This window comes from Lycium barbarum, chromosome 1 (genome assembly GCF_019175385.1).
Source record: "Lycium barbarum isolate Lr01 chromosome 1, ASM1917538v2, whole genome shotgun sequence".
In the NCBI taxonomy this organism is placed as follows: domain Eukaryota; kingdom Viridiplantae; phylum Streptophyta; class Magnoliopsida; order Solanales; family Solanaceae; genus Lycium; species Lycium barbarum.
This window is the reverse complement of record NC_083337.1, coordinates 128,536,619-128,547,508: the sequence shown is the minus strand read 5'-3', so window position 1 is coordinate 128,547,508 and position 10,890 is coordinate 128,536,619. Positions and strand designations below refer to the sequence as shown.

The 10,890-nt window shown below is 36.3% G+C and overlaps 1 protein-coding gene across 1 annotated transcript; it reads left to right on the top strand.

Moving 5' to 3' along the window:
- The first annotated feature begins 3,757 nt into the window (after positions 1–3,757).
- LOC132637782 (protein phosphatase 2C 37-like) lies at positions 3,758–6,496 on the top strand. Its single transcript, XM_060354820.1, has 4 exons — positions 3,758–4,492; positions 4,944–5,267; positions 5,362–5,467; positions 5,885–6,496. The coding sequence occupies exons 1-4, from the start codon at positions 3,974–3,976 to the stop codon at positions 6,223–6,225; spliced, it is 1,290 nt and encodes a 429-aa protein (XP_060210803.1). The 5' UTR covers positions 3,758–3,973; the 3' UTR covers positions 6,226–6,496.
- Positions 6,497–10,890: the final 4,394 nt, after the last annotated feature.

Below are 10,890 nucleotides of genomic sequence, written 5' to 3'. Positions count from 1 at the left end.
ATAGAAACATAGACACTGAAAAACTATTTTGTTTGATCTATGTCGATGACATTATAGTCTTGGTTATCTCTATGAATCTAGTTACTTCATTGCTTCAACAGTTGAAACAACATTTCTCTTTGCGTGACTTGGGCAAGCTTGACTACTTTTTGGGATTGAAGCTACTTGGCAATCTGATGGATTGTTGTTACACCAGTCTAAGTACATCCATGATCTCTTGGAACGGACTAGCATGTTAACTTGCAATGATATTTTTACTCCCATGTGCCCGAGTAATAAGTTGTACGCATGTGACAACACTTAATTCCTTAATGATAGTCCTTATCGAAGTATAGTTGGGGGTCTTTATCGAAGTATAGTTAGGGGTTTACAATATCTTACTTTCACTAGACCTAATATTTCCTTATCTGGTAATAAAGTCACTTAGTTCATGCATAGTCCCACAGAGAATCATTGGGCAGCAGTTAAGCGCATATTGCGATATTTGAAATTCACTTCCTCTCGTGGTATTCTTTTTCAAAATCAGAATTCTCTCTAGTTACAAGGATATTGTGATGCTGATTGGGGAGGAAATATAGATGATCGGAAGTCTACTACTGGTTTTGCAATTTTCTTAGGTTTGGCGCTTGTTTCTTGGTGTTAATGCAAACAATGGTCTGTGTCGAGCTCCTCTACGGAGGTTAAATATCGTTCTCTAGCTTCTATGGATTTGTCTATTGCTAAAAGAAGTTGGTCTTTCTTCTAGTTCAATACCTCTCTTGTGATGTGACAACTTAAGTGCGACTTCTTTTACAGCTAACCTGGTGTTTCACTCGCACCAAACATATGGAAATTGATTTTCACTTTGTTCGAGATTTTGTGCACAAGAAGGAACTCCGAGTTCAATATATTTCTTCTCATGACCAGCTTGCTGATATTCTGACCAAACCTCTCTTGAAGAATCGTTTTTGTGATTTGCGTCGCAAGTTGAACCTTCGACCAGTTCAACTTGAGGGGGAGTGATAAGTAGTTATGTAGTATTAGTTAATGTATTTGTTAAGGGTAATTTATGAAATTGTAATGTATAAGCCCTTGTATAAATACCTCCTTATCATTAATGAAATATGATGAGTTATGATACCTTATGATTTGATGATCTGACAAACCCTAAGGAACCAGATATCTCATGTGCTGCTGTGTTGACATGCTCCTTGAAGAAACAGATGCAATCAGTCTTACTACACAAGCTGTAGGATATGTTCATATATGAAGGACCAGATATGTTTTCAGAAGGACCAAATGAGATCAGGTTCCCAGCAGGATATGTTCATATATGAAGGACCAGATACAGATTCAGAGGAACCAGATGAAATCAGGTTCCCAGCTATTACTTTGGTCAACTATACAACTATAAATAGGCTGACTTTGCAGCAGTGTAGCAGCAGAGCAGCAGAGTGCTTGCAGCCCGTTCAAGAACAGATGAGGGACCAGGTTCCTCTAGATGAGAGACCAGGTCCCTGGTGCGATGAAAAGTCAACTCTACAGCTGTAAAGCTGCTGCTACTGTAGCAGTACAACAGTGTAGCAGCAATACAGCAGTAGAGGACTAGTATGTGTTGTCACCTTCTCGCCCCCTTCCCTCTACATATACAACACCATGCTCAAATGAAGAAGTATTCTTGCACAAATCAGAAAATTGCTCCATTCTAAGTGCAAGTCTCCACCTATCAAGGTGTTCCTCAAAAACAAAGCCTCAACAAGACGAAGGACCAGATCCCAGAATTGAAGATGCTTTAAGTCCTTAGGTTATTGAGTCTTTGTTCTCTTGTTCTATAAATTGTAAACCTACTCTTCACTAAAAGGAAGCCGGTTGTAGGTGTTCTAAATTCTCAAGGTTGCTTTCACAAGCTCTTGAGTGGTACACCAGGCTTAAGTTAGTCTAGGTGTATTAGTGTGTGGGTGGCTAAAGTTAGTCACGATGTTGAATTCTCAAAGGGTGTCTTTGAGTGGTACACTAGGCTAGAGTTAGTTTGCTTGGTTAGAGGTAGTCAAGTGTGAAGGTTACAATAAGGTGTATTGTAAGAGTGAGGGGTTATTAGAGTTAACTCCTAACTTACAATCGATTGTAATTTGAAGTTGCTTGTTAGTGGAGTTGAAATCCTACTGGGGTATTTTTAATCTCTTGAGTAAGGAGTTTTAAATCTTGTATTATTTTCTTATTGCAGTGTCTCAGGGAACTGTTAGATAACCAGATCCGTCGTATAGTTTGATGGATGCATAGCCTTTAACAAAATACAGGTTAGTTGTTCTGTTACAAAAATATGTGACAAGAAAACATATTTTGTTTGGTTTAAGACGAAGATCCAAGAAGGTATATCATCAAATTGTAAAGCTAACACACCCATTTATCTACGTGAATAAGAGTATTTCAAGATCAAAATGCACTTAAATTCGGCAATCTTTACATAATAATGAATATATTATTATGACCTGTTTGGATGGGCTTAAAAAAAGCAGCTTATAAGCTGGAAACAACTTTTAAGCCAAAAAAAAAAAAAAAATTAGTGTAGTCTAACTTTTTTTTTGGCTTATAAGCTGCTTTAGATAAGTTAAGTCAAACAAACCCAATTAATTTTTTGGGCTTATTTTAAGCACAAAATAACTTTAAACTGGCCAGCCAAACACTCAAAAAAACTGAAAACAGCTTATAGGCAACTTATAAGTCAATCCAAATGGGCTCTTACTCCTGATACAGTATTTGTAATATTATTTAGAGTATTACCATCCTAGCTACATTACAATTCACTACATAAATAATTTCGTAATTCCTAGCATAACTATAAAGTTGAGCTAAAATAGCTCAATTATGAAGAGTAGTTACACATGCAACCGCTATTGATGCACTTTACTGAACTAGAATAAAGAGAGATGAAGGAGAAAACAGATATTTTTGCATTCAACAAGCTCTGTCAGTCTGTATGCATAAATCTAACATTATTATATACCCAAAAAAAAACTAACACTACCAAATTAAAAAAGAGAGAGTTTGACAATAGCCTAGTTTGCTAGTATTCCACTGTATAGAAAATGTGTGGAAGGAGAAGGATCGCAAAGCAAACGTGAATACCTTAGGGCCCGTTTGTCAGGAGAATTATTCACGTTTTTTCGAAATTTTTTTTTATTTTTTTCACTTTATGATATTTGGTCATAAAAATTCCAAATACAACTTAAAGTTGTATTTGAAATTTAGAAAACAATCAAAACTTATTTTTCGCTTGTTTTACTTTTGCCCCTCACTTTTTTACTTTCAATACATTCAAAAAAACAAATATCCTTTGCAAAAATTATAAACAAACATAACTCTATCTTCAACTTCAACTCCAAAATATCAAATAAAATGAAAAATATTTGATTTTCATGACCAAACTCCTACTTATTCTATATGATCCAGCCACGGGGTGACATCTCCCTAGAAAAGCATTTTTTCTCTCAAAAAACAATACATTTAATCGAGCAATATATTAATCAAGCGTGATTAAAAAAACAAAGAGTTCAGTGGGCTACGTTGTACCAAGACTCGTGTCAGAAAAAGAAGGTCGTTACACAAAATTCGTGTTGTTAGGTCATTGATCCACTTCATCCACCAAAAATCTTCCTTACACGTGGTCCTTATTTAAACTGAACAAGAGCATTTATGAATACATTTGGACGGACAAGATCTCTCCACTTTGCATTTCAGAGTTCAACATATGACACCAAAACTATACTCTGTTTTAATGTCTGCCCGGGTCAGTAACGGGCAGTTGCCCATGAGCAAGCCGCCTCTACCATCCTTACAAAAGCCTCATTTTTATAGCTTTCTTCTCTCCAACTTGTTCCTTAGATTTCTCATACCCCTTTCTCTTTTATCAGTTGTTATTGTTAATTAAATTCGACAATTTTTAGCGATTAAGCAAAACACAAAGAGTGAGTAATTTTTTTCCTTTATAGCGGGGATGTATATTTCTGGTGAGACGAAAACTGTAAATCCAACCGAACCGGTCACGGAAAGTGCAAGAAGGCGACGAATGGAAATTCACCAGTTTCGATTTGTTGCCAGCGATATGGCAGTGGAGAATGGAAGAAAGAGACAGAAATTGGAGAAAACTTTCTCCGTAAAAAGCCATGATATGAATGATAAACGGTCATCCAAGCTGGAAAGGATTGTTTCCCTGCCACTATCGCTACCGTGCATGAGAATTACTGAAATTGAGGTGGGTGATGGAAAGAAGGTAGCAGAGAACAAAGAAACCGAAACAAACGCTTTGGATTTATCGGAATCTGCTTCAATAACGTCGAATATTGAACGTCAGGGGGTTTCGGATTATCCGAAGTTCGGGATGACATCTGTATGTGGAAGGAGAAGAGATATGGAAGATGTGGTGTCCATCTACCCTTCATTTCTTCAGGAGAAAAATGAAAAGTCAAGCAACTTACATTTCTTCGGTCTCTACGATGGCCACGGCTGCTCTCATGTACGTAATTAGTATAAAACCTAAATATCTGACTTGATTTCTCCGTATAGTCGATCAACTAATTATTATTATTTCAGAAAGTTACTTTCTAATATTGAAATATGATTTCTTGAGATAATAACTCATAGTTGACATTGGCGAACTTATAAGCGATTAGACAAACCATGGTCTCTCTACAAAATTAAATGCTCTTATGTACATATTTTTGAAATTGGTATAATATTAACGGGTGGCACCCCTCTTAAGAGTGCACTGAATGGTGCACTTGTTGAGGCTTGAATTAAGGAATAAGGATTCGTTTCACTTAATATATTTTTTCCTCCGACCTAGAAATTTAGTTCTGCGCCTGTTGACCATACGAGAAATCAACCCCTAAATATATGCGCTTCTTTTATGCAATTTTTCCCATTGCGGTGTTTTGCTAATTTTGTTGAATGATTTATTTGTGTAGGCGGCGATGAAATGTAAAGACAGAATGCACGAGATAGTGAAGAACGAGGTTGAAAGCGGAGGGGAATTAGCTACATGGAAAGATATGATGACGAGTAGTTTCACAGAAATGGATAAAGAAGTCGTTGAATATTCAAAAGGAGCTGGAGGTGCACGGAGAGCTGATTGTAGATGCGAACTTCAAACGCCGCAATGTGATGCCGTTGGATCCACTGCTGTTGTGGCCTTGGTAACACCAAACAAAATCATCGTGTCCAATTGTGGTGATTCTCGCGCTGTGCTCTGTAGAAACGGCGTCGCAATTCCTCTGTCTATTGATCACAAGGTGTGTGCGTGAAATTTGTTCCTAACATGTAGTGTTTCTATTGCTGGATTGGTAAAATAGATTTTCTAAATTTGTGTTTTGGTCTTGTTTGTAGCCTGATCGACCCGATGAACTCAATCGGATTGAAGAAGCTGGTGGTCGTGTTATCTATTGGGATGGTCCAAGAGTTCTCGGAGTTTTGGCTATGTCTCGAGCAATTGGTAAGCATATTACTATTTCTCAATATATTCTTATACATTTACGGCTTTTAAAATTGAGTCTGATGGTAAAAAACACACCTAAATTATTAATTTTTCGTGAGTTTCATACCTTAACTTTGTTTTCTTTTCCTACCTGAATTATCACTGTCTATTGAATTGTTAGGTGTGTTTTATGACATGAATGGTGATAGTTTAGCTAGAAAATGGAAGGAAATGGGCATTCACAATCCTGATTCTACCCGCAACAGTATGAAACTCGTGAAAAATAAAAAAAAATGATCTAGTTTAGATGTGATTTTGACCCTTGTTTCGCAATCTTAGTGTTAGTGAAGATAAATTAACTAGTTTAATCGATAGCCGATTTGCCTTATTATATGTAAAACGAGACAACTTATATTTGTTTGAATCATTTTTCAGGTGACAGTTATTTAAAACCATATGTTACATCCGAACCGGAGGTAACCATAACAGAAAGAACAGGAGACGACGAGTGCTTGATATTAGCGAGTGATGGGCTATGGGACGTTGTGTCAAATGAGACGGCATGTGGTGTGGCTCGGATGTGCTTGCGATCTGGGAGGCCATTGTCTCCTGTAGGGTCCCCGGAAGATGACGTAACTGCGACGGCTGCTGCTAGGGGAAGCTCGTCCGACCAGGCTTGCACTGAGGCGTCAATACTCTTGACAAGGTTGGCTTTGGCTAGGCATAGTACTGATAATGTTAGCGTTGTCGTCGTTGATTTGAAGAAAGGTCTATAGTAGAATTTGCATGTATAGTTTTGCTTTTTTCTTCTTTTAGAGTCATTTTATCATAGGCAAGATTTTCCATGGTTGAATGTAACCTTTGAGGTTTCCCTAAAGAAGGGAAGCTGCTTGAGTTGAGCGGGAGAGAGTCTGTTGTATTACTCCCAGTTGATAAACGGATCGACGTTCTTTTGATTTTTCCGGGCTTTGCTTACTCTACTCAATCGGCTTACTTTTATTGTGGTTAAGGTTTTTGCATATTTATGAAAAAAACCCCTTTTAAGAACTGCTGATTGTAAGAGCATTTGATTAAATAATTCGTCTCTCTTCCATGAATAACTACTACTATAGTTGTTACTTGTAATGGTGATATCTTCTTCGATTTTAAGTAATAAATGGAGAATTTTTTTTTTGCCAATAGTTTCCATTCAAAATTCTGCTTTTAAAATTCCAATAGTTTCCATTCCTTTTAAAATTCTATTTGAGATAGAGTTTTGCATGCGTTGCAAATTTAAACTTTTGTCTAAATTTCTTTTTCCTTTTTCAACTAAGTTGAGATTTCAACTTAAAACCCTGAGGTATTAGGTGAATGATAAAAATTAAGTATTAAGTGAATGATAAAAATTAAAGACTATTAATTTAAGGGACAAAAATTAAAAACAAGCTCTTTTGAAGAGCAATCCGCACAACTTTTTTATTTTGTTTTCAAAGCTGATCCAATTTCACGGACAAACAACGTTTTCAATTTTATTTTGAAAAAAGACTTCCAAAATCTGCCAAACGGAAGCTTATAAATTGTACTCCCTCTTTTTCAAAAAGATTATTTTACTTTCTTTATTAATTTGTCTCAAAAAAGTTAACACATTTTTATATTTAATAATAATTTAATTTTATAATATGGTTTATAACTACATAAATATTTAAAATTTATTTTGAATCACATGTTTTAAAAGTTTTTTTTTATTTCTTAAGTTTCGTATCAAGTTAAATTAAGATAATTTTTTTGAAACAGAGGGAGTACTTCTGAAATTTGAAAATTCCAACCTCAAGGTCCAATATAGGTTTTCATGAAACCTCGATATTTCTTTTTCCAAACAGTCTTCAAGTTGTGATTTTCTGCTCCAATAAATGATATACTGAAGTGATTTCAACAACAGTCAACAGCGTTACTATTTTCGCAGCAAGTTCTCGAATCTCAAATTCAAGAACTTCGAATGGCCAATTCAAATGTTCAGACAAAATGGATTAATGTTGATTTTGCTCCCTAACCAATCCTACAATCAACCATTTTAAATCTTTGAATCTCAATTTTAAGACAATTTAATGGAGTTTCTGTTACACCCCCACTTTCAGAGCATGAGCATATCACGTACTTCACCGTTGAAATGGAGCATTGGAGACGTCCATGAAGTTTGGAAGGTACAAGTCATGGGAAGTACGTAACAATAGAATAAAAGATGAATTACGATATCGTAAGTCGTAATCGGGAAGGACAATCTTGAAACACGAGAACATGACCATTACCAAGTATAATAAATGACAAATAGCATGTAAGGGGAGTTTTGGAAGATTTTGAGACCAAACAAATCAAAGAAAATAAGTTTGTCGAAAATTTAAAAAAAAGGTTGGCAGAATTTTGGGTCAACTTTGGAGGGGCATATCTCCAGGCATATGAGGAGTTTTAAGGTGTTTCAAAAGCCTAAAATGAAGTTCATCGAGTCTAGTTTTCAACGCAATAAACCGCTCATCGATACGACGTCGGAATAGAGAATTATGGACATTACAAGTTAGGTTGACAAAGCAGAAACAGCACTGCTACAGTGCTGCCGACTTTTAGCCACTATAAAAGGGTTAAAACCCCCATTTTCTCCATCATAATCTTCTAAAAATTTCCAGAAAAATCAGCAAGCAAAAGAGCTCTTAGATCACATAAAAGATGAGGATTTTGAGTAAATTTCAAGTTACGGCATATTAATCAAGGTCCGGACAACGTGTAGTCGCGATTATAATTTTGTCTTGCATTGGAATTGGCTTGGATTCAAAGTAAACATTGAAGATATTGCTGCTCTAGCAAGAATAAGGTATGAATTTCTCCTTATTAATATTAATTTTAGTTTATTTACGGAGATAAAGTTATTAAATAGTCGTATAATAAGTTGAATAGTTGAGAAACTTGGAAAACATCGTATGGAATGTTTTATGGAGCCTATTGGTGTTGATAATGTTGTTGTTGTTGTTGTTGGTTATTGGATTGTGATTTCGAGCTAGGCATATAAACAGGGGAGATGCTGCTCGAATTTCGGCAGATTCTAAATGGATTTTAATTAAGGGTTTAAGACGAGCGTATGACGATGAGCCTAACAATAGTATGGATGGTCGTATATGTAGATTATGAGGCTACGAATGATCTTAAGGGAATTGCAAGACAAGAAGTAAGTTGGAAGTCGAGAAATTATCTTCCAGGTATGTTAAGGCTATTCCTCTTTCTTCTAAAGGCATGATTCCTTTCTTATGAATCCAATATGTGTTTTCCAAATGTCCAATGATCCCTTTCTGTGAATCCATAACTGTCTTCCAAGAACATTCTTATTCTCAAAAGATCGAGATTCATGATTCATAGAGTTCTTATGCTGCTAAAGATAAATATGTTTTATGATGACGATGGTCTTATTTCTAGAAACTCCTATGTTATAATTCCCTACATATGTTTCATAACCTCCTTACTTCCAAAAGTTAGAGTTCACGATTCAAAGGTATGACTTCTTTCTTGATAATCCATAAATGTTTTCCAAAATGTCCCTATTTTTCGAGTCCAAGATTATGATTCTATAAGCTTTTATGACAATAACAACGGACATGTTTTTACAATGTTAATGACGATTCTAAAGATGAGAATGTTTCTATAATGATTACGACGATGATGATGATTTCATATTTAAAAGTCCCAAGCTTATGATTTCAATGTAAATATGAGAATGTTGAGTTATTTTCTTGATTTTTATTCATGGTTGCTGATCTCGCCTTATAATAATTGTTCCTTCAAGGTGAGATAGAACAATGATGATTATTCCATAATATAATCAGAGGTTACCGACTTTACGTCACTCCGATGTATTTATAGCTCTTATTTTGCTCTCATGCATTCTTTATATATATATATATATATATATATATATATATATATATATGTATGTATTTTCTCACATTGCGCCGCGCTATAGTCGGTCGGGCATGGCACGTAGATGTGCACACCACTGCAGTGGGCATGTTATGATATTGCCCCGAACGCGGAAGGCCCGGACGCGGGCTAATGATGATAACACCGAGCCTTAATGGTCGGGCATGATACTATATATATGACACCGAGCCTTAATGTCCGGGCATGATACTATATATATGACACCGAGCCTTAATGGCCGGGCATGGTACTATGTATATGTATAAAAATATTTTTTTAAAAGGCTAAGCATGCATGACATCTGCCTTATGAGGCATCCAGATGTACAGGTTATCTCGTTTATTCCATGTTACCTTTCATGTCTATATTATGTTGTTATTCATGCCTTACATACTCAGTACATTATTCATACTGACGTCCCTTCTTGTGGACGTTGCGCTCATGCCCGCAGGTAGGTAGGAAGACGGATCAGACCCGTAGGTGTTCTATCAGCGGATTCTCAGGAGCACTCCACTTACTTCGGAGCTGCAGTCTATTTGGTATTGTCCTTATGATCATTTGTATTCTATGTAGAGGCTCGTAGACGTGTGTGTATAGTTAGATGTTTTATAGCTCCACCGGTTCATATTGTTGTATAATATATTGGTGGCCTTGTCGACCTTATTTTGAGCTCTTGATACTTTACTGTTAGCCTTGCCGACTTTATGAAATACATTATGTTGTGACGACCTTGTCAGTATGCATATGTACATATGTGCTGAATGAGCGGATATTCCTATGTTGGGCCTTTTCTGCGTGCAGATATTCTTTGAGTTATGGTTTATAATGTTCAAAGTCACGGATGAATCAGGTGGTTCCCGCCCTACGGGTCGGAGCCCGTCATACTCCTGGTAGGGGTGTGACAGTTTCAGAGTCTGGTTTTTGCTGCTCAACTTCACATTGGTGTTGAGGGCAAAGGCTACTCAGGTTGTCTTTTGCGGTCAAGATCTCCGGCGAGTATTTCCAGCAACTTACTCCATTGTTGAAGCTTTATTTGGGTTGGATTATGGGTTATTTGGGCAAAAATGATCTGGTCCTCCAAAGTAACTCAACCCTACACCTGTCTATATTAAGGTTGGGACCCGCATACTTAATAGATGAGAGCATATTTGAGCCCAATGTATAACAGTAGGGTATTTATATTCATATAGTATAACGAAATATATATGAACCTTAGTTGAAAGTAAAGGGTAAATATAACCCTTTTTCGAACCAAAATTAAAGCAAGTGATAAAGATAGCTCATTAATGAGGCACATGGCTTCCCTCACCTATGTATGCCGCCAATTAGCGTATGATGGAGGTTCGGAGCTTAATTTCTGAAAAGAAGGTAACACGGTCAAGCTAATAATAGCAATGCCGGTGGTTGAAACTTACTCCCTTCATCCCATAATAGTTGTCCACAATATTATAAATATTCGTCCCAAAATATTTATTCACTTATAGAATTAAGATAGAATTAAT

What these genes read in the sequence shown, in the direction of transcription:
- LOC132637782 (XM_060354820.1), top strand. Translation starts at nt 3,974, where the DNA reads ATGTATATTTCTGGTGAGACGAAAACTGTAAATCCAACCGAACCGGTC. An exon ending in CTCTGTCTATTGATCACAAG is followed by an intron (nt 5,268 to 5,361) that starts GTGTGTGCGTGA and finishes TCTTGTTTGTAG; the next exon opens with CCTGATCGACCCGATGAACT. An exon ending in GGCTATGTCTCGAGCAATTG is followed by an intron (nt 5,468 to 5,884) that starts GTAAGCATATTA and finishes ATCATTTTTCAG; the next exon opens with GTGACAGTTATTTAAAACCA.